Source organism: Monodon monoceros, unplaced genomic scaffold (assembly GCF_005190385.1).
Source record: "Monodon monoceros isolate NGI ecotype Baffin Bay Population unplaced genomic scaffold, NGI_Narwhal_1 Super_Scaffold_3, whole genome shotgun sequence".
Taxonomy (NCBI): domain Eukaryota; kingdom Metazoa; phylum Chordata; class Mammalia; order Artiodactyla; family Monodontidae; genus Monodon; species Monodon monoceros.
Window position 1 is genome coordinate 51,214,243 of NW_021703780.1, and position 24,399 is coordinate 51,238,641.

The following is a 24,399-nucleotide window of genomic DNA, read 5'->3' on the forward strand; positions in this document are numbered from 1 at the left end:
CATGTCAGTTCATAGAAATCAGCTTCGTTCTTTGGTTTTGTTTTTTTTGAATAATTACACTGAGTGGCCATACCTCAGTTTATTCACCCAATTTCCTATGAATAGGCATTTAGCTTGTTTCCAATATTTTGCAATTACAAATAATGTCACAATGAATAACTGTGTGAATATTATTTTTGTACTGTCAGATATGTATCTTTGGGGTAAATTCCTAGGTAGGTATTAAGTTTGTGTAGTTGTGTTAAATACTGTGAATTGCCCTTGCGAGAGGTTATACTGTTTTGCACTCCCAGGAATAGTGAACACAGCTGTTTCTCCAACATCTCCACATCTCCTACAAAGTGTAGAATCAAGCTTTGAATTTTCTTCGTTCAGATGGGGAGAAATAGGATTTTGGTGTAATTTTAATTTGCATTTCTCCCTGAGGAAAACTGAACATACTTACATATGTTCAAGGGCTATTTTTATGTTTTACTTGTCTGTTCATGTTTTTTGCCTATTTATATTCTATAAGGATTTTAGTTCCCCCACCTCTATTTTAAGAGTTCTTCAAATATTAGGTATATCAGCTCTTTATCTGTGATACAACTACTATCTCTCAAACTTTTTGCTTGTCTTTTGGCTCTGCTTATGGTGCTTTTTGCCATCATGCTTTTTTTTCCCCCAGTTATTTTTAGGTAGGTGAATATAAAATTTTTCTTTCATTGCATGTGGATTGAGTTAAAGTTAGAAAGCCTTTCCCCACTCAGACACAAAACAATTTTATGTCTTCGTTTAGTAATTCTATGGTTTCATATTTTATATTTAGTTCTGATACATTTGGAGTTGATTCCTGTGACTGATGTCAGGTATAGATCTAATTTTATCTTTACAAATAGCTATCAGTTGGTATAATCCCATTTTATACATATATGTATAAATATATACACATGTATAAATATATATATGTGTGTATATATATAACTTTTCTTATAGAAACAAGCATACAAGGCAGTAGGTGTTTCAGAAGTGGTCTAATTACACTAATATATTTAGAGCAGATAGCTAAACATACTTGAATAATCATGGGACTAGTATTTAAGGAATTTATGTAAATTAAAACTCCTTCCCGGCGGCTATGAAAACTTAAATCTGTGCAACGATTCAGTTTAGAAAGCACCCCACAGCCTCAATTTCATTTACCACGTTTGTAACTCTACACCTAAGCAGGTTGTCCTTGACACCACACAGACAATGGAACCAAGGCTACAGAACAATAAATGACTTACAGAGTCACGGGATTAATAAATGGAGTAATCCAGCTCTTCTGCCTCTTTCCACGGTCTTCCACAGCATCCTGGCACTGCAGTTCTTGCATATGAAGATGCTCGTGGCTTTACAAAGCCCATTTAAGGAGGAGGTGGTGGCTAAGACGCTCATATCTTGCAAGGTAGGGTTGGACTAAGACTACTTTACTTGAAAATTAATGCTCTCGAGATATTAAGCATCTACTGCAGTTAAAGAGCAGCAAAAGCTTTGGGAGTACAGCAAAAGATGTGGCTATCCCCAGCAATTCCACTCCTGGGTGCATACCCGAAAAAAATAAAAACACTAATTCGGAAAGATACATGCACCCAAATGTTCATAGCAGCATTGCCAGATATGGAAGCAACCTAAGAATCCATCAACAGATGAATGGATAAAGCAGATGTGGTACATATATACAATGGACTACTACTCAGCCATTAAAAAGAACGAAATTTTGACCTTTGCAGCAACGTGGATGGGCTTGGAGGGCATTATGCTAAGTGAAATAAGTCAGACAGAGAAAGACAAATACTAGGGGATTAACCAGGGGGAATTCAAGGAGAGTGGACCAGGGCAGCACACAGACACAGGGAGACAGGAACACAAGGTGCAGGTGGCTGCTCCAGGCTCAGATATGATATCATTTATATGTGGAATCTAAAAAATACAACAAACTAGTGAATATAACCAAAAATGAGGCAGACTCATAAATACAGAGCACTAATGGTTACAGGGGTTGGGGAGTGGGAGGCACAAACTTCTGGGTGTAAGATAAGCTCAAGAATACACTGTACAACATGGGGAATAGAGCCAATATTTTGTAATCACTGTTAATGGAAAGTAACCTTTAAAAATTGTATAAAAATTTTTTTAATTAAAAAAAAGATTTGGTTATCACCTTTTTTTTTTTTTTTTTTTTTTCAGTACGCGGGCCTCTCACTATGGTGGCCTCTCCCGTTGCGGAGCACAGGCTCCGGACGCGCAGGCTCAGTGGCCATGGCTCACGGGCCCAGCCACTACGCTGCATGTGGGATCTTCCCGGACCGGGGCACAAACCCGTGTCCCCTGCATTGGCAGGCGGACTCTCAACCACTGCGCCACCAGGGAAGCCCTCACCTATCATTTTAATAGTATTTCCCATCTGAGTAGGACTTGAAAAGACCAGAGTGCACACGCACAAAACACAGAATAATAGGAGACTAACCCAGGTAACTACTGGCAAAGTTGTAGCATTAAAGACAGAACACACTTTAACAGAAAATGTTTAGAAGAGTCACATCCTACAGGACGTCAACCAAAATTTCTGAACCAAAGCCTTGTTTTAAACTCTAAGGCAACACAGGACAAAATCAAATGACTGATTTTGGCTACTGGGTTATAATGGCAGTTCTGAGTGTGCTCAGAGGACCCCTATAGGTCTTGAGAACTTTTCTGGGATTCCATAAAGTCAAAACTATTCTCATACAACTACTAAGAGGTCATCTGCCTTTTTCACTGTGTGAACATTTGTTTGCACCGCAGGTGGAGTAAAACTGCTAGCACTCTAGCACAAGGCAAGGCAGTGGCACCAAACTGAACTTGTAGTCAGCGTATTCACCACTCTACCACTCTGTGGGAAAATATAAAGCCAAGTTCACTTAAGAATTCCCTTGATGAAGTAAAAATTAATTTCACTAAGTTGCAACCATTTAGTACCAGTTCTTCTAAAATTCTGTGTGAGGAAATGGAAGGACACGTGTACCACTTCTGCTGCTTACAGAAGTGTTTTTGTGCTATTGAGTGGTAAGCTGAACTGGCCACTTCTTCCACCAGGCTTACTTGAAAGAACTACTTGCAGCCCAACTGGTTTTTCAGATGTATTTGGCAGACATTTTCTCAGAAATAAGCTAAGTGAGCCTGTCAGTACAAGGAATAAAACTGACAGTATCTGTTACACTGATAAAAGTTGAACTTTCAAAAAATCAGAATCTTGGAAAATTTGTATCCATCACTCAGCCTGACAGTTTCCCACCACTTAATCTTTTCTAATGAGATCTGATAATAACTAAAAATATGTGATTTGGGGAGACATTTTATAATGGGACATGTCAATATTTGGAAGAACCCTGTAGTTCAGTGAACTGATATTTTCTAAATCCAGTGAATAATGTTACAAAATCACATAGGGGTAAAAATCCACTCAAAGGGCAAGAAAGACCAATGGATTCCACACTGCAATTAACCTTTAAAAAACTAACACTTGTCAAGCTTTAGTATCAGAAAAGGAAATTCACAATTATCTGGAAAAGCTATTAAAATACTCCTACTTTTTCCACCTATGTATTTGTGAGGCTGGATTTTCTTCCTGGGATTCAAATAGCACATCAGATCAGACGGAATAGAGCAGATGAGAGAACCCAGTTGTCTTCCATTAAGCCAGGCATCAGAGCTTGTAAAAATGTAAAACAACAGTACCCTTCTACATACTTTTAGTTTTGTAAAGTTGTTTCCTATAAAAAGTTACTTTAACATGTAATGGAATTACTATTGTTATTTATAAATGAATATTTTAAAGTTTTCAGCTTTTATTTATTATATGGCAAATACAGATAAGTGACCACATTAACAATAATTCTTTGGGGTTCTTAATAAGTACAAATATAAAGGAGTCTTGGGAATTCCCTGGTGGTCCAGTGGTTAGGACTCAGCACTTTCACTGCTGAGGTCCCAGGTTCAATCCCTGGTTGGGGAACTAAGACCCCCCCCCCAAGCCTCGCGCAGGGGGTGGGGGAAGGAGTCTTGTGACCAACAGTTTTAAGAATCACCCATATTTGAATTTTAGAAAAAAATCTTAACCCAACATAAGACAGAAAAGAATTGTCACCAACTAATTCTAAACAGATTTTGGTGATACAATGAGATCAAGGTACTACTCTGCCCCAAACGTGTGTGTCTGTATATATTACTCTCCCTCCCTCTCTCTATATATATATAGTCATATTTTGAGAAATTGGAAGCATCACTATTTTATGATTATTTCTCAAAGTATAACTCTATCCATATATTCTCTAATTATCTAATTGAGAAATACCTTTTAAAAATCCTTGAATTTGGGCTTCCCTGGTGGCGCAGTGGTTGGGAGTCTGCCTGCCAATGCAGGGGACACGGGTTCGTGCCCCGGTCCGGGAGGATCCCACGTGCCACGGAGCGGCTGGGCCCGTGAGCCATGGCCGCTAAGCCTGCGCGCCCGGAGCCTGTGCTCCGCAACAGGAGAGGCCACAGCAGTGAGAGGCCCGCGTAGCACTAAAATAAATAAATAAATCCTTGAATTTCATATACCTCTTCACATTAATTACTTCATGTATTTTTTATTGTATGTATGGACTACAATTTTTCCTATAAGTCTCTGAAGTGATCATGATCACAGGATAACTCTTACACATATAGTGAGAATTCCCTGATATCATTGTCTACAATCCTATTTCAGCATGGGGAACCACTATTTGATAAAGACATTAATAAGGTGCTACATGAAAGAGGAATTCCCGTATTCTGGCATTTTACCAGTTTAAAAAGCAAGTACTTTCTCTAAAACGAAAGCCCACATACGAAAACTGTAACAGATATTACCATTTGGGCTACTGTTAAGTTCCACAACAGGCCTTATAAATTGATATCTGATAGTTTTAAAGAAGCAAAACTAACAAGTATTACACCAGTCTTACACAAACTGTTTGTTTTAATATTTATTTATTTATTTGACTGAGCCGGGTGTTAGCTGTGGCATGTGGGATCTAGTTCCGTGACCAGGGATCGAACCAGTGCATTAGGAGAGCAGAGTCTTCGCCACTGGACCACCAGGGAAGTCCCACAAACTCTTTACAAAGAGGGAATACTTTCCAACTTGATTTATGATTTCAACATAATCTTGATATCAAACACTGACAAAACCATGAAAATTACAGGACAATTTTTCTCAGGAGCATGATGTAAAATCCTAATAAAATATTAGCAAACCAAATCCAGCAATATAATAAAATACATCAAGATCAAGTTAATTTCAGGGATACAAAGTTGGCTTAATATTTCTAAAAGGTAACGTAACTGATACCACTAACAGAAAAATTATCTAATAAAAAAAACATTTTATAAAATTCAACACCCATTCATAAAACTTATGATATAAAGTAACTAGGAAAGAAGAGAACTTTCTTTCTGATAGAGTATCTACAAAAAGCATGCAGCAAATACACTCAATAGTGAAATTTAAAGCTTTCATTCTGAGATGGGGAACAAGATAAAGATGCTTCCTCTCTTCGGTTCTATAGAATCCTATACTGGAGCATAGGCGTCACAAAGCAAGATAACACTAGAAAAGACTAAAACTCGTTATTTGCAGATGACATAATTATATGTAGAAAAATATAAAATAAATTACAGATGGTGCACCTTTCAATAGCTCAGCTGGGAGAGCAGAGGACTGTAGACAGGACACATGTAAAATAAACTACGGATGAACATTAACAAATGAATCTGAGTAAGGTTGCTGGATAAGATCAATATGAAAAAAGTGTATTTCTACATACCAGCAACAAAGAAAATAACATTTTAAAAGGATGCCATTTAAAACAGCATCAAAAAGGGAGTTCCCTGGTGGTCCAGTGGTTAGAACCCTGAGCTTTCACTGCTGAGAGCCCGGGTTTAATCCCCGGTCAGGGAACCAAGATCCCGAAAGCTGCACGGTGTGGCCAAAAAAATAAATAAAAAATAAAATGGCCTAAAAAAATTAGCTGGAAAAAAATCTACCAAAAGAAGGTGCAAGATGATACACTGAAAAATACAAACACTGCGAGGAGAGACTGAAGGCCTATCTAAATGGAAGGATATTCCTGTGCATAGCTTGGAAGATACTGTAAATATGATAATTATCCCCAAATTGATCCATAAATTCAACCTCAATCAAAAGGCCACTTCTGGGCTTTCCTGGTGGCACAGTGGTTGAGAGTCCGCCTGCCAATGCAGGGGACATGGGTTCGTGCCCCGGTCCAGGAAGATCCCATATGCCGTGGATCGGCTGGGCCCCGTGAGCCATGGCCGCTGAGCCTGCACGTCCGGAGCCTGTGCTCCGCAACGGGAGAGGCCCGCAAACCGCAAAAAAAAAAAAAAAAAGGCCACTTCTTTGGTGTGGCAACTGACCACTTGATTCTAAAGTTTATATGGAAATGCAAAGGGTCAAGAATAGCAAAAACAATCTTAAGGAAAAACAATAGGGGAGGGCTTAGGCTGCCAGATAAAGGCTTTTTTTTTTTTTTAACTACAGAAATTGAGACTGTAGTACTGGTACAGGGTAGAGAAACTGGCAAATGGAAAAGAACAAAAAGTCCAGAAACAGATGCATGCATAAATGGACAAATTATGACCCAGGTGACACTGCAGTTCAGAAGGATGATACCCCCCCCCCACCAGAGTGGTAATGAATTAATTGAACACCACACTAAAAAAAATAACAAAAACCTTTATCCCCTATTTCATACCATGCACAGAAATCAATCCCAGATGAATTGATGAATTGTAGAAAAGTAAAACAATAAAGCTTCTAGAAAAAAAAAAAACTTAGACTATCTTCATGACCTTGAGGGCAAGCAAAGACTTCTTCAAAACAGGTAAAAAAAAAAAAAAATCAATAACCATAAAGAAAAGCTAGCAAATGGAACATTAAAATCAATTTCTATTCATCAAAAGATAGCAATGAGAGTGAAAAGGCCAAACCACACAATGAGAGAAGATATTTGCAATACGTATCTGACAAGGACTAGTATTCTGAATACGTAAAGAACGAGATAGTAAGAAAAAGTCAAATATCTCCCTATTCTTCTGAGGGGGATAAAAAAAAGAAGACTCTTAAGATTCTTAAACAGGTACTTTATAAAAGAGGATATCCAAATGGCCAATAAACATGAAACATGCTTAATTGCATTAGTTATTAAGGAAATACGATTAAAACCACAATGAGATCCTATTGTATAAATAAAAAACCTGCCAGAATGATAGACAATAGCAAGTGTATGCAAAGATGTAGAGCAACTGGAACACATATACTGCTGGTAGTAATGCGAATTCCTTTAAAAAAATTGATATGTAATTCACCCTTTTGAAGCGACGTCAAGTTTTTAGTATATTCACAAGACTGTGCACTGTATAATTCCAGAACATTTTCATCACCCTCAAAAGAAACCCTATACCTATTAGCAGTCACTCCTCATTGCCCTCTCCTCTTGCAACCACTAATTTACTTTATGTCTCAAAGCATTTGCCTATTCTGGACATTCCATATAAATGGAATCATACATTCTGACTTTTTGACTGGCTTCTTTCACTTAACATGCTTTCAAAGTACATCCATGTTGTAGCATGTATCAATACTTCACTCCTTTTTCTTTTTTGGCCACGCCGTGTGGCTTGCAGGATCCTAGTTCCCTCGGCAGTGAAGCACAGAGTCCTAACCACTAGACCACCAGGGAATTCCCATTCCTTTGTATAGCTGAAAAATACTCCATTGTATGGATATGTCACATTCTGTTTACCCATTTGTCTGCTGATGGATGTTTTGTTTGTTTCCACCTTTTAGCTATTATATATAATGCTGCTATAAACATTTGTATACAAGTTTCTGTGAGGACATACGTTCTCACTTCTGTTGGGTATATATCCAGGAGTGGAAATGCTAGGTCATGTGGTAACTATATGTTTAACCATACTGTTTTCCAAAGTGGTTGTACCATTTTACATTCCCACCAGCAATGTACAGGAGTTCTAATTTCTTCACATCTTCACCAACACTTATTTTTTATTTCAGCTGTGAAGTGGTATCTCATTGTGGCTTTGACTTGCATTTCACCAATTACTAATGATATCAAGTAACTTTTCATGTGCTTGTCATTCATATATCTCCTCTGAATTAATATCTATTCAAATACTTTGTCCATTTCAACATTGGGCTGTCTTCCTATTGTTTTAAGAGTTTTTATATATTCTGAATACTATACTCTTATCAGATATATAATTTGCAAATATTTTCTCCCAGGAATGGGACCTCTTATAACTTTGGAAAAACTTTTGCTAAACATTTAACACCTGCTAATGCTGAATATACACATAGCCTTTGAATTCAGCAACCCATGTCTACATATACACCCAACAGAGAGAACATGTTTTCCACAAGACACATTCAAGACTGTTCATAACAACACAATTAGTAACAGCAACTGGAAAACTGAAACCACCCAAACATCTTGTGGTAGGTTGACTACTGGCCCCCCAAGGATGTCCACATCCTAATCCCTGGAACCTGTGAATGCTACCTTATTTGGCAAAGGGACTCTGCAGGTGTGATTAGGATTTTGAGAGGGGGAAATTAGACTTTGGGATTCTGGTCCACCAAGTAAGGAGTTTGGAAGTCATCTCTCCATCCTAACAAGTAAAAAGCTAAACTGAAAAATCAACAATTCTTCTTAGATCTGTCAGAGGAGTGAGGTCACAGGGCCAACTGCAGTCCTTCATATTGGAGAGGCAGGCAGGTGGACACAGAGAACCACAACTTACTGAAGCAGAAACTTCCAAGCAGAAACCTCTAAGGGAGACAGTGCTGGGGTAAGAAAGCTGGAACTGTAACTGACAAATTGCTAGAGGCTCAGAGTAGACAAGTCTGAGTTTAAAACCTCCAGTTAAAAAAAAAAAAAAAAAACCTGCAGTTAGAAGGGGATCCCCACTGCTTTGTGAGTTTTACCTCCTGGAGCCCTACCAGGGTCTCAAAGGGAAAATCAGAGAAAAATCCCCTGGTGCTTCCAGTAGGGGAAGGAAGAAAGTAACCGGTTTGAAATAAGTCAGAGTATTCTGTTCTTAACAAGGCCTGTCCTCAAGAGAAGCCATTTTATCAGAGCCTCCTTAATTGGGGCTTATCAGAGCCTAAACAGCCTGGTAGAAGGGAAATACCCAGCTCCAGCTCCCTCTAGCCATCCTGTCTCACCTATGGTGTATAAGGGGGCAGGGGGGATGGAGAAGCACTTATGAAGTTCACAGCCCAGGGACACAGGTTCACTGAGACCTAATCATAGGACTACAGAATGCCTCCCCTCCCCAACACCTCACCACCACAGTGCTAAAAGGTCTATTCACTGGAGTTCCTTTTACCTAGTACATCATGTCCAGCTATCAACAGAAAGTTACAAGGCATAAGTAAAAGGCAAAAAAACACAGTTTGAAGAGACAGAGCAAGCATCAGATTCAGACACGGCAGAGATGTTGGAATTATCAGACCATGAATTTAAAACAACTCTGATTAATATGTTAAGGGCTTTAACAGAAAAAGTAGACACACCAAAACAGATGGCTAATGTAAGCAGAGAGATGGAAATTCTAAGAAATAATTCTTTTTTAAAGGTAGAGATTAAAAAAAAACTAACAAATGATGAATGCTTTCCATGGGCTCATTAGTTGATTAGACATGGCTAAGGAAAGCATCTCTGAGCTGGAGGACCTGTCAACAGAAACTTCCAAAACTAAGAAGCAAAGAGAAAAAAGACTGGGGGAGAAAAAGAGGGAACAGAATACCCAACAACTGCGAGACAACTACAAAAGTTGTAACATATACATGAAAATGCCTGAGAGAAGACAGAAAATGACAGAAAAAGTATGTGAAGCAATAATGACCGAGAATTTCCCCCAAGTTAATGTCAGATACTAAACCACAGATCCAGGAAGTTCAGAGAACACTAAGAAGGATAACCACCTCCCCAAAAGAACTACACCTAGGCATATCATATTCAAACTGCATAAAATCAAAGACTTAAAAAATCTTAAAAGAAGCCAAAGGAAAAAAACACCTATGGAGGAGCAAAGGTTAAGAATAACATCCAATTTCTTTACAGAAACCATGCAAGCAAGACGAGTGACGTGCTGAGGGAGCTTATACTGGATTACTTACGTGGGCCAAAGTGTTTAATCCCATGGATCCTGATACGCGGGAAGCAGCAGGGTCAGAGTGAGAAACAATGTGATGGAAGCAGAGAGTAGAAGATGCTATGCTGTTGGCTTTGAAGATGGAGAGGGGGCCAGGAACCAAGGAATTCAGGCAGCCTCCAGAAGCTGGAAAGGAAGGAAACAGATGCTCCCTGGAGCCTCCAAAAGAAACCAGCCCTGCTTACAGTTTAATTTAACCTAGTACAGCTGATTTTGGATTTCTGACCTCGAGAATGGTATGATAATAAAACTGTATTAAGCCACTAAAATTTGGTAAATTGTTACAGCAGCAATAGGAAACTAATATACACCCATCAATAGCATACTGCAAAAATTACAGTATATTTGCACAATGAAATACTATGGTGCAATGAGAATGGATAACTACTGCTATAGGCAACAAAATGGAGGAACCACAGAATACTAACTAAGAAGCCTGACACAAAAGAATATAAATGTAAGATTCCATTTATATAAAGCTTAAAAATAAGTAAAACTTATCTACAGCTTTGGAAGAAAGGGCAGTAGTTACTTGGTGGGTGGGAGGACTGACAAGGGGCACAAGGGAAGCGCCTGGGGTGCAAATAACGCCGTCTTTCTTGATCCTGATGCTGGTTATATGTGGTCACTTTGTGATATTTCAAACCATACACCTGTAACTTGTACACTTTTCTGTACTGTATACTTCAATAAAAAGTGCTAAAAAAACAAACAAAAAAGATTAAGTAGTTTAAAAACAAATTTCCTTGCAAAAACAGGGACAGGGCTTCCCTGGTGACACAGTGGTTGAGAGTCCGCCTGTCGATGCAGGGGACACGGGTTCGTGCCCCGGTCCGGGAAGATCCCACATGCCGCGGAGCGCCTAGGCCCGTGAGCCATGGCCGCTCAGCCTGTGCGTCCAGAGCCTGTGCTCTGCAATGCGAGAGGCCACAACAGTGAGAGGCCCTCGTACCGCAAAAAAAAAAAAAAAAATTGGGACAAAAATAGGTTTAAACACAGTAAACACAAGATTTTTGATTAGTTAAAACTGAATCCCATATAAAGTGAACAATTACAATTACTTTAGGTAACAATGTAATTCTGAGGATTTTCTAGTACATCTCCAATGTCACACAGAAAAAAAACATGAGTTGGTCTAGACATGCAAACACAGGAGACATACCAAAGTATACCATAATGCACAGTCTGCAATTCTCTTCATTAGTTTCACTTACTTCATCAAGTACTACTAGTTTAGAAAAACCGGTCTTTACAACACCAGGACTGCAGAACCCCTACCGGACTGAAGATTTTATCAATGGCATTTTTCATCTCATATTTTATTAAACAAAATGTTTTTGCAAATTAATTTTTCCATGCCCACAAACATCCTAAGTTTTTCCCACACTGAAACAAATTATAACCCTCTCATATATTTTTAGTATTTACATTCAACCATTAGGAGCCAAATACTATTATAAAACCAAACAGATTTTAAAGTTCTAATGAAAGAATTATGTTTGATAGTAGAGGTACTGTCCTCAAATATTTTGTTGAAAAAAAAATCTTTGGAATATATATTTTAAAGTTATAACAAAGACCAATGAAAAGGGTAGTAACCATTGTCCCCCAATTATCTGAAATTACACAATAGGTCAAATGTACATGTGTTCTTTAGTTGAACTTCAGTAGGAAAATCAAACTGTTCTCATGAAGGTTCCAAAACAAGGACTGAAATCTGAGTATTGAAAAGGTGGAACTATTACCAGGTGATCTCACCTGTAAGGGAGTAGCTATGTTTCAGTGCACTTGCCAAACTTTTAAAACAGCTTGTGTCCATTAAATAATGATAAAAGGCTCTATTTTTACTACTAGGAATGCTGATGTAAGATTCTGTAGTTCAAGACATGTTTATGGGGAAGATGTACTGATCAAGGTAAATTCCTTTGACAAGGCAGTGAATCTCATGTACTCGTCTCTTAGAAAGAAGATCAGAAAGCTTAATAATCCTATTAAGTCAAACACTTTAAAATACTAACAAATCTTATTCATTATATGATAAATACAAATTTAAATATAAGAGAATGCAACAAGTTATTTGAACCTGAATGCAGAGAATAAATACTTTATTAACTGATTATAGTTGAAAGCCACAAACAAAAAAGGGGTATATTAAGGCAGAGCCATATATATATCTATCTATCTATATATAGATATATATATAGATAGACAGATAGATATATGTAGATATATATATATATATATATAGACAAATCCAAAGACTGTTACCTCTTTACATTTTAACAACCTCTGCATTTTTCTTTTACACATTTTAGGCAGTGTGCTTTCTTTTCTTCTCAGTTAAAGAAACAAATCTTGACCAATATTTCTAAATCATATTTTGATGACAACTTACAGGATCATGGATTGAGACAATGACTAGTGTATGAAATGCTATCTGATCATTTTCTGAGCACATTCCATGTGTGGTGGTATATTTACGTTGGTGTGGAAAATCTGACAACTGATCTTCTTTTCCAGCAAAACTAACACATAATTTTTTTAAATGATTTTTTAATAGTCTTAACTAAAATAAGCTTGGACTTCCTTCCAAGTAAGTCGAATGCCCAAAGCATATTATTTTCTGCCCTTCTCAAACCCTCCTATATGTTTTAAGTAGCCTTTAGAATATGATCACATGGCTGTATTTCAGATCTATAAATTTGAGTTTTTCAAAATCCAAAATTACTTCCTTACGCAAAGTGGCAATGCAAATAGCAATCCTACATAGTGTAGGATAATTTTTCTTCTGTATACTTCCCTTTTATAAAATGGGCAACCACATACACAAAAAAGACATGAATTTATTAGTCCATCTGAAAAAGCACTCCAGCTCCCTAATTCCACTTTTGAAGGAGAAGGCAGAGGCAAGTTTACATTATCCCAGAAAACTGAATAAATGGCTTTATTTGGTATCTTCAAGAAGCTTCTCCTTCCGTAGGAGATGTGGGTGTTGCAGGAGAAGCTGTAACTGGTTTTCGTGCAATTCTGTCTAGTTCTGCGTGAACATCTGATAGGACAGGTTTCTGGCCTATTTAAAGAAAAAGAAACCAAGATTTAGACATAAGTCAAAATATCCTTAACACCAATGTGTCTTCATTTAACAATTGCCAACAGTTTCATTAACTTTATCTAAAACACAGTTATATAAACATCCTTAATTTAAAAATAAATTCCCTTTTTTTTTTTTTCTTTTTTGGCCTCACCACGCAACATGCAGGATCTTAGTTCCCTGACTAGGGAGCGAACCTGCACCCCCTGCAGTGGAAGCACAGTCTTAACCACTGGACCGCCAGGGAAGCCCCTAAATTCCCTCATTTTAAATTGTGGGGTCTGTTATCAAATAGAAGTAAAACTAGCACCTACCATTTAATCTCATAAAGGTATACTTTTTTAAAGGCATAGAATAAGAACAGTAAAAGAGAAAAATAGCAACAAAATTTCGGAATTTGGAAAGATGAGTGAGTGGTAATTAAATCAGCAGTACTGAGAAAGGTAATCTTCAACACTGAGAGTGTGAGAAGCCAGAAAATAATTCAATTTATACCCAGAAACCTGTAAAATGTTCAAAAATGGTAGCTGCAGGTACTTGTGAAAAAGGTGGCAAGAAGGTGTGATTTAAAAAGGAGAATGGGTTAAAAAGTCTGCTTGAAGAGCAATTATAAAAACAACAAAAGGAAAAGACTTCATCAAAATTCAAAACTTTTGTGCTTCATAGGACACTCAAGAAAGTGAAGGGATAACCAACACAGCGGGAGAAAACATTTGCAAATTCTACATCTGTTAAGGGTCTAGTAAAGAGAATATATAAAAAACACTTAGAACTCAACAATAAGAGAAATAACCCGATTTTAAAATGGGCAAAGGATTTGAATAGACATTTCACCGAAGAAGATATACAAATGGTTATTAAACACATGAAAAGATTCTCAACATAATTAACTATCAGGGAAATGCAAATCAAAACCACAATGAGATACAACTTCACAGCCAAAATGATGGCTCTAACCAAAAAGATGGACAAGTGGTGATCATTTTATAATGTATAAAAATATAAAATCACTATGTTGTACACCTGAAACTAATATATTGTAAATCAATTATATTTCAATTAAAACACACACACACACACACACACAAATAGAGAGACATTTTGGACTTGGTTAAGCAAAACCAAAAAAAAAACAAAACAACTAAAACACAAAGATGAACAATAACAACTGTTGGAAGGGATGGAGAAAAACTGGGGCCCTCATAAACTGCTGGTGGGAATGTAGAATGGTATAGCATTTTGGAAAACACTTTGGCAGTTCTTTAAAAATTTAAACATAGAGTTACCACATGACCCAGCAATTCCACTCCTAGATATATACCCAGGAGAAATGAAAACATATGTCTATCAACTGATAAATGGATAAATAAAATATGTATGCATATCCATACAATGGAATTTTTTCAGCAGTAAAAAAAACCAAAATATTGATACATATGCTACAACATGGATGAACCTCGGAAACATTATTTTAAAGAAGGCATATACTATATGACTCCATTTATATGAAATCTCCAGATAGGCAAATACAAAGAGACAGAAAACATTGTTTGTTGCCTAGGAGGACTTCAGGGGAGGGAAGAATAACTGCTAATAGGCTGGGCGTTAGGCAAGGATAACTGCTAATAGGTTGGATGTTTCTTTTTAGTGAGAAGAAAATGTTCTAAAATTAGATTATGGTAATGGTTTACGTATGTCTGTAAATATACTAAAACTTTGAATTGTACACTTTAAATGAACAAAGTTCATGGTATGTAAATTATATCTCAATAAAGCTGTTTAAAAAAAAAAAGCTCCAGGTAACTATACCTGACTTTTTGGCAGATGGTGGTAAACCACTGCTTCCACCTCCAGCCCCACCTCCAGGGCTACCACCACCAACACCAGGGCCTCCTGGGGAACCAGTCTTTTTACTCAGCAAACTATTGAAGAAATTTGCCAGGACACCTTCACTTGTAGCTCCAGCTACAAAAAAAAAAAAGGTTAAGATAAAAAACTTGTACTCAAAGCATTCAACTTTTCTATAAATTATCATTGTAGAACTATACACAGAAAATGTTCCAAATTCAAGTTTAATCTTTTGAGGCTGGGTAACTTCTCTAATCTACTCATATATAAAACAAAATATGAGTGTTAAGAGCATAAGATAATTATTAAAAAATTAGAGAGTTATTTTTAAAAGGCAAAAGGCATTTAAAACAGATTGTTAGATGCAAATATATCTCTCTTTTGAAAGGCATTTTTCAAAAATATAACTGTTGAGAAATATTTGCTTCAAGTATTACAAAAAGTTACCCAATGCTATATGAAAACCAGTAGGAGTTCTAAGATATTAATGGGCAAAGGATAGCAATAAACAATTCACAGAAGAAAAATACAAACAGAAAGGAAATACTAGGGGGGAAAGCTCTTATTAGTTAGTACTTAGAGAATGCTGATTAGGTTGTGGGCAAACTGCAACACTCAATGTTGATGACAGGTAAATTGAAAAATCCATTTGAGAAACATCACCAAAAGGCATAAAAAGGTACAAACTCTCACCTACTAATCCCACTTATGGCAATTATTCCTATAGAAATAACTATAATGCATATAGTTTTTCCTTTATGTTAACTGCAGATAACCCATTATAGGAAAAACATGAATTTCTTCAATGACCTACCATAGCAGAATGATTAAATATAACACAAAGCTTTCATAAAGCTCACAGCACAGAGATGATATGTTAAGACTACATCGTAAAATGGTTCACAGTCTGATTAACTATGAGATTGTATTGACAGACACAAAGATTAGAAGCTATTGAATAAAAATGAAAATAGCTAAAGCAAAATGTGGAATGACTCTAGGTAGATTTCTATTGTTAAATGTATTGTGTTGCTTTCTCTAAGAAAGAGAGAAATGTACCTTTCATGTTTGGATCAATTTTTTTTGACCCAGCAGGGATGGGTGACACACTGGCAACATTGGACGACACAGATCTGTTTGGTGTTCGAGGGGAGCCTCCTGGGACTCTTGGCGAGGCATCCTAAGTAAAAATAGGAAAGCCATAATTACAGAACCCTGAAACTTTCAACTTCACAGAAATTATCACAAAAGGAAACTACTGTGCAACTGTCCCCCATATCTTCTACTGGTCCCTTTACGCTGCAAGCCCTGGGCAGAAGTGTTTAGCAATTGTGCCCTCATTATTAGAATATCAGAGACCCACTGCATTTTAGAATACTAACTTTCCCTTCAACGGAAAAAGAAGAACATATTGAATATGAGGTGTGGTTATGAGTATAAGCTTGGGAGTCAGATCTGGACTCCAATCTGGACTTGCATCCCATCCCACCAGCTGTAAAACCTCCGGCAAGCCATGATGTCCTCCAAAGCCTCCATTTCCCCACCAGCAAAATGGGGGACCTGTCTCATCTGGCTGTTGTGAGGATTTATAAAATAGCACATATAAATGGTTTGGCACAGTAACTCATGTGGGACAAATGTTGCAAAATAGATATTTATGATTTCAATATTCTAAAAGGGAGTGAAGTTTTATCTTTTAAAATCTCACAAATTCCAGGAGAATCCTTAATTCAAGTTTATATCAAAGCATACCCATTTGAGACAGGTATATAATTAAGAAAAAAAGAACTAAAACAATATGCACTGCATTTTAATAATTTTGTCAAAATCTGTAATACTGACCACAGGCCTTCCAGCTGCAGTTGGTGGTTGCTTTGCTAAAAGGGACTGAAAAACACACAAAACTCTAGGTTAGATACTCAGGCATGTATTGCTGTATTTTTAAAGAAAATATGTACAAGAATAGTTTAACCATTAATCATACTAAGTCTATTTCTGATGTAATTTCATACCTGTAGCTTCATAAGAAACACTTGGTCATCTTCTGCCACAATTTCCTTCTCATGCACAAACTGAAATGAGCAACGCATAAATGAGCAAGTCTCATATATTATGTTAATGTCATTCACAACTTACTCTCTAGATTAGAATAATTTTTTAAAAAAACACCAAGAATATGAACATTACCTAAACCATATTTACATGGGTGAGCTCCCCTCCCCAAGGCCCTAAGCAGAGTTGTCCGATACCTATCTGCAATAATATAAATATCCTATATCTGTGCTGTGCAATACGTTAGCCTGTAGCTACTGAGCAGCTGAAATGTGGCTACTGTAACTGAGAAACTGAATTTTTAATTTTATTTACTTGTACTTAATTTATATTTAAAAGCTGTATGTGACTAGTAGCTACTGTATTAGACAGCACAACCTGAGAGCCACAGGCATATCAGTCATGCTTATAAAATCTGCTAAGCAACAGTTAGGTGTTTTAAAAGGGCCAATAACATCCCAGCTGAGTGAAAATCAACCTGTCCCTGGTTTCCCTGAAATAAAAACATAATGCCTCTTCTACCGGCTGAATAATAAGAAAAAAAAGGAGTTGCAAATGTCTCCTGCTCCTCCTATTTCTGTACAAGGCACGCCATAGTCTATTTTTCCACCCAGTAGCCAGAGCGATCCTTTGAAAGGTTAGGTCAGATTATATCACTCCTGTGCTCAAACTCGCCCCCCCACCCCCATCACTTTCCATCCCACTCAGCATGAAATCCCAAGTCCTGACTGCAGCCTAATGATGAGGCCTTTCTCTCCTACCACTCTGGTCCTCTGGGGCTCTTTTCCAGCCTCTCTGGCCCCCTCACACACTCCTGCCTCAGGGCATGTGCACTTCCTGCTCCCTGTGCCTTCAACATTCTCCCCTCTCATCAGAGACATGCCCTCATCATTTCTAAAACTGCAGCCCTCCCCACCTCGGTCCTCTCATTCACCCTTCCCTCACTCGGCTTCATTTCCATAGCACTGATCACCACTTGAGAGGTGGCATATATACTGATTCACTACTGCATCACCCTCCTATTCAGCACCTAGTGCCTAAACAGTGGCTCAATAAATATTTGCAAAATGAATAAAAGACAACTTAGAGCACAATTTTGCTGGTAAAAGAGAGAATGGGAAAAATTGGGGGTTTTTTTTTGATGTGTGCATTTCTTTTAACAGACATCCAAACCAAGTAACACACCAACCGATTTTTTTTTTTGATTTTTCATTTGACATTACTTTTATTTCTAACTACTCAATGTAAATATTTGGGTTCTTAATTAAGAACTTTATTATATGTTAAATCAAAATTACTTTTTCCCGAAACACGTTCAAATTAGCCAGTGAGAAGTACTACATGCAAACACTCATTTTTATACAACTTTTCATAAGCATCTATACTATCTAACCATAAAACACCATATACTGCTTAGCAAAATCAAGATATATAAAAGAAGAATACCTTCTGAAACGAGATTTAATAGTTATAAGAATGACATGTAACAGTAAAGACTAAAATTAAATCTAGGAACCTGGCAGCCCCTGGACAGCCGTGGGCTAGTATGAATAACTAATGACCATGAAGATGCAAGATCTGCCTAGACAGGCAGAAGCCAATACAATTATTCTAACAAGGTATTCTCGGCTTTTGGTTGAGCTCTAGGTTGTAAAGTACACAACTTGATAGAAAAGGACCCCCCTTACCTTTCTACCTACAATCTTAAAATTATGGACTTCCCCCTCAGTTTAAAAGCCTAAATATTAAGACTATATACTAAAACTGTTACCTTTCGGACAGGTGGTTTAGTTATGATGTCTTCAAAATTATCTTCTGCTTTTAACATTTGAAAATTTTCATGTAATATTCCTATCTTCTTATCATTATCCCACCCTGCTGGACTAGAAAGAAATGCACATGACAAATTCTCAAGCGTTTATTTAGTCATTCTTTCATTCAATCCATGACCATATTAAGGGGAATATTTTTATGAAGTTAAATTTGACCAATTATGGAAAATTAATCAGTTTTATTATAATACTCAAGTTTACTAATTTCTACTTAAAATTATTATCAATCTTCCTGATTTTAAAACTGTCATTACAGGTTTCTTGGGGAGAAGGTGGTAATTATTTTTACCTCCCAATTTATTCAGATAACTTTTCAAAGCATGTCTAGATTATACATTGGGTCCTTTATGTATCATAACCAATTAGTGAGTAGATACATTGATATATGCACCCAATAGATAGTTTAGTTATAATAGCAAGCCTTTCAAAAGGGTTCAGGCCAGCAGTAAAACTAAAAGGCAAAGATAAATAAATCAAGGCAGGTTATACATAAAACCATCTAGGAACAGATTCTCACCTACTCATCATGGAAAAGTCTACTGGTCTCACTTCAAATGAAAATGAGATGATGAGGATGATGCACCATTGAACTGGAGCAACAACACATGATAAAACAATACATTTAAGAGTATACTTACATAAATACTGCATCTTTTTCCACAACAATAGCAGGAATCTTATAGGGAAATCCATAGAGTTTCTGAACAATGTATTTATATACTAAATCTATATTTTTGTTTTCTTTTACTGAAGTGTAAATAAGTGCTGCACCATCTGAACGAACACCGTTAAAGAAATTTTTGGACAAACTCCATCAACAGGTACCATAAAATTTTGTGTTCTCAGCTTAGCATTTATACATATTGGTTTCAAAAATAATTTCCAAAGGTATAATTACATGGTAATCAAGACTTTCAAAACTATAAAATACTTATACACAGGCTAAGATGCAAATAAAACTATCTCTACATAAGTGATTTAACTTAGGAGGGCAAAAATCTCATTAGCCAAGAAAGTAAAGGTAAATTTAATAACTGACACCACTACTACCTCTACATTTAAAGCATATGAAGAGGCAATTTATTTTTGTCTTTAACCTTCCTAAACTTCATGAAGGAGGGATATTATTTATCAAAAGCTGTTTTGCCTTTTCAACAAAAGTGGTTTGCACTAATGTCTCTTATAGTTTTTACTAGTCCAGGAATTAGGACTTTGGGGAGAAAGCTCAGGAGATCCACTGAACAGAGAAGATGAACCATCAAGAACCATCAGGAAGCTTTCAGGAACAATCCAAGGCAAAAGTAGACTTCATGACCAAAATGCTAGCACTAGCCATTGGGTCTCAAGAGAGATGGTGACTCAGGCCAAGAGGAAATGATGAGAATAGTCTAACTTCTGAATTAGGATACTCGTATTTTCTAGGAAACAAACCAAGGCTTATGAACCTTAAAATGGTATTGGGTAAATACTACTTGTCATAATACTTAATTTGGTAGAAACAAACATCATAATCTTAAGTAAATGCTTAATTGTGTGAACTTTTCATGAATGATCTTTCTCACGAGAGCCAATTTATAATTTGGAAGATTTACACAGCTGGAAAATTTACAATGCGATTAAAATTTTTTAATTTTTAAAATACAGATGATTTTGAATTGTCCTCACTGACACACACACACCCCTCTCACTATCTTTTTTTTTTTTTTTTTTTTTTTATTTTTGGCTGTGTTGGGTCTTTGTCGTTGCATACAGGCTTTCTCTAGTTGCGGTGAGCCGGGGGCTACTCTTCATTGCAGTGCACAGGCTTCTCACTGCAGTGGCCTCTCTTGTTGCAGAACATGGGCTCTATGCGCATGGGCTTCAGCAGTTGTGGCTCACAGGCTCTAGAGTGCAGGCTCAGTAGTTGTGGCGCACGGGCTTAGTTGCTCCACGGCATTTGGGATCTTCCTGGCGGGGCTCGAACCCGTGTCCCCTGCATTGGCAGGCAGATTCTTAACCACTGCGCCACCAGGGCAGCCCCCCTCTCACTCTCTTGAAGTGATTTCTTGTTTTGTATTGTTTTAAAATCAACCAGCTCTACTAAAGGTCTGTAATTATTGTAGTGGACAGTCTCCTTCCTGATTACATCTCTATATGTACATTTCCAAGTGTAGCTTTAAATAAATGTTTAAAGAGACTATTTGTTCTCAAATTTTCTAATCTGCAAAGATAACAAAAAAGGCTATCAACACCTACTTCAATTACTTCTTTCTGTTTTCTTTTGCAGACAAATGCCCTTTAATTCAATCCAACTAACCATTATGTGACATGAGAAGAGAAAGTGCCATGGAGGACAAAGTACTGAAGGAAAAAGGGAAAAGGGAAACTCCCAGTGTCAAGTGATCTTATTCATTATTCAACGAGGCTCTTGCCAAGTGGTCCTTAAATTAAACGTCCATTAATGACGATGAAAAACTACAGATACTATAAACATGTGTACATTACTTATTCCTGTCTACTCCTACTATCTATCATTTCTTCACTTTTCAGACCCAAAAGCTTTGATTGGTGAATGCAAATGCAAAACATCTGATCCAAGGGGGCAAGTGAGAACACCTCTCTTCGGCGCTCTCAAGCTGTCTGAAGTTTTCAACACGAAATTCTCTTAAAAGCATTCACTCATTTTATCCTTTGTTTAGTTGTAAATGTTACTCACTGGCTCATATAATCCTTGCAACCTAGACTACACAAGATTCCTTATGCTAGGTTTTTTAACCTTGTGATCATCAGAATTACCCAGAAAAGCTTTTTTAAAATTCAGCATAGATTCTCCAGCCTCCCCTTGGAATGTTCCAATTCAGTAAGTCTTAGATGAGCACAGCCAGATTTAAAAACCACTGCATTAGACTATAGTGGAGATAACATAGTAAACAAATTAAAAACAAGAACACACAAACCCAAATATTGATCTTTCCCTACCACCCACCCCCAAGAAATGAATACCAGTTTTCTGCAAGAATGTTTTCAATGCCAACTCATTAGAATTTTCTACATAAGTCTGATCATTATTTTTCTTAATCACAGTAGTTTAAAAACAGCAAATCAAAGTTACATATTTCAATACTTGCTTTTATATCTCAAAATACCTAGATATAAATGATTTGGGAATTGAAATTTCCAACCAGAGGCAGGAGGAAAAAAGTTTATGGAATTTCTGAAGTCATCGATTTATTCCTTTACTTAAACAAACAAGCAAACAGCTAAGGAACACTGCACCAATCAATGTATTAAAAGGATACACTGTAAACAAAACTTCCGGATATGAGACTGAATAAAATCGAAATGCTCATCTCTGTAGTCATGTTCTTTCTCCAACACACTAATGGCATCACACTAATGAGTTAAAATAATTTTAAAAACAATATTAACTTTAAATAATAATATAATGATTTAAACAGTTCAATGTTGGGTGAGGGATTATCACAAAACTACCACTCTGATACAGTGACTGATCAGTAGAACCTAGAATATTAATTACTCCTATATGTCTAGAGACTTTTAGTTGGAGTCGTAAGACTAATGAATACTTTTATTTCTTTAAAAAGCTCTGATTTCTATGATATATTGAATGCGATGAGAACACCAAAGAGAAAGTTTTAGTACATAAAGGAATGAAGAATAACAGGACAAGCTTATAATGGGCGGTCATACTTGCTAACTCAACGACTTATGTCCTAGAACAAAGTTTTTAAGATCTAAAATCTATTCTAGTTCTATAAAACACTCTGTATATCCAGGGAGTCTGCACCTCTCACTATTTCCCCTTTGTTCCTCTGCTTATTTGATAGCTCTTAATTGACCTTTATTTCTTTTCTGGTGCTTTTATTCACTCTCACTTCAACTTCACCAACAGCAAAAAAGGGGAATTACAGGCTATTTCTGAAATGTCACCTGTACAATCAATGAAACAATTCTGAATTCTGCTTGCTACAAAAAAAAATGTTAGGAAAAAAATTAAGGCATGTTCAGACATCATGATATCCAAATAACTTCATCAAAACTTTTGTGAATTGAAGGTTATGAAATTTAAAAATAAACAATGTCCATCATACCTAATATCAGTTTGGGGGCAAATTTGATGTCATTTTTTTTGATTTGTAATTTTTTGTTATGCATATATATAACATAGGACAGTCTCCTTAAATAAACATGATATAGCATACTGTCTATGTTATAGAACACTGAGAGTAATTATTTCAAAGTATTAAAGATACTTATTATATTGTTGACTTATGACATTTTTGGTGAAGCATGACAGTTTAGTAAACTTTTTAAAACATTTTTAACTGAAATATGAGGATCTGGCAAGAAACCTAGTCTCTCTGTCTCAATTTCAAGCGTCTTTAAACTGAGTTGAACAACCATTCTTCATCTATCCTGAGACACACATTCCCCCATCCCCCCACACACTTTAAAAGCTCTTAAACTGAAGCAGAACTGACGGTGTCTTAGATTCTGTGAAATACTGTAGATGATCTCTTTTGGCTTGAAAATTTTACGAATCTATGACTCATTTGATACTGATTCAGGTCCCCTTAAAGCTTGACATTTTTTCTTTGAAAAATAAAGAGCTTTTTATAAGGCAAGTTGTGGTGTAAAAACAGGAAAATATCTGCCAATAAACAGCTCTTTGCCAAACAAAATAAAACCCAAACAAACCACAGACAAAAGGATTCTATTGTAAGAGTTTAAGCACAGTTTTATGCAAAAGATATAAGTAACAATTAAGTACACCTGAATCACCATTTGAAAAGCAGACAATAGACTTTGACTTAATTCTTTTAAATGCTCCCCCCCACATTCCTTTGTTATTGATAATTTTTGTAGTGTTTAAAGTAAAACTTAAGCTATATTTAAAATTTTTTATCATTTTTATTCCAAAGGTGAACAAATTCCACACCCTCCTTCACTCAGATGTGAAAATTTTACATTACAAAAAACATAATAATTTTAGATCTCAAAAGCGTTTATATGTTCTGTAATTATCTTAACTATTCCATGGCTTACACAGTAAAGACATACTACTTAGGACCAAATGGGGAGAAGATGAACTTTAAATTATTTTTTAAAGGAAATTTGATTGTATTATAAAGTGTATACAGTGACAGAACTAAATTAACAGAATTTTTATAATAGTAATCCTACCAGAATCTCTTAAATAAATAAAAGGCCTTTGATAACTGCATATCAACTTTACATAATGAGTACTGATACATCTTTAAAATTAAGTCTATTTTATTTTAAGTACATTTT

General features: G+C 36.5%; 1 protein-coding gene and 1 non-coding gene across 2 annotated transcripts in view; one reads left to right on the top strand and one right to left on the bottom strand.

Moving 5' to 3' along the window:
• The first annotated feature begins 3,945 nt into the window (after window positions 1-3,945).
• TRNAE-UUC lies at window positions 3,946-4,018 on the top strand. The gene has a single exon. It is a non-coding gene; the product is annotated as a tRNA-Glu (tRNA).
• A 9,177-nt stretch (window positions 4,019-13,195) lies between these two features.
• The window catches only part of DYNC1LI1 (dynein cytoplasmic 1 light intermediate chain 1), a 40,999-nt gene continuing 29,795 nt past the window's right edge, over window positions 13,196-24,399 (bottom strand). The window contains exons 6-13 of the mRNA XM_029243730.1: window positions 22,386-22,479; window positions 19,746-19,881; window positions 19,047-19,158; window positions 17,236-17,295; window positions 17,066-17,110; window positions 16,283-16,403; window positions 15,185-15,340; window positions 13,196-13,354 (exon numbers count right to left, since the gene is read on the bottom strand). Of these exons, the coding sequence (XP_029099563.1) occupies window positions 13,242-13,354; window positions 15,185-15,340; window positions 16,283-16,403; window positions 17,066-17,110; window positions 17,236-17,295; window positions 19,047-19,158; window positions 19,746-19,881; window positions 22,386-22,479 (837 nt within the window). The 3' untranslated portion in view covers window positions 13,196-13,241. The remainder of the gene's footprint in view (window positions 13,355-15,184; window positions 15,341-16,282; window positions 16,404-17,065; window positions 17,111-17,235; window positions 17,296-19,046; window positions 19,159-19,745; window positions 19,882-22,385; window positions 22,480-24,399) is intronic.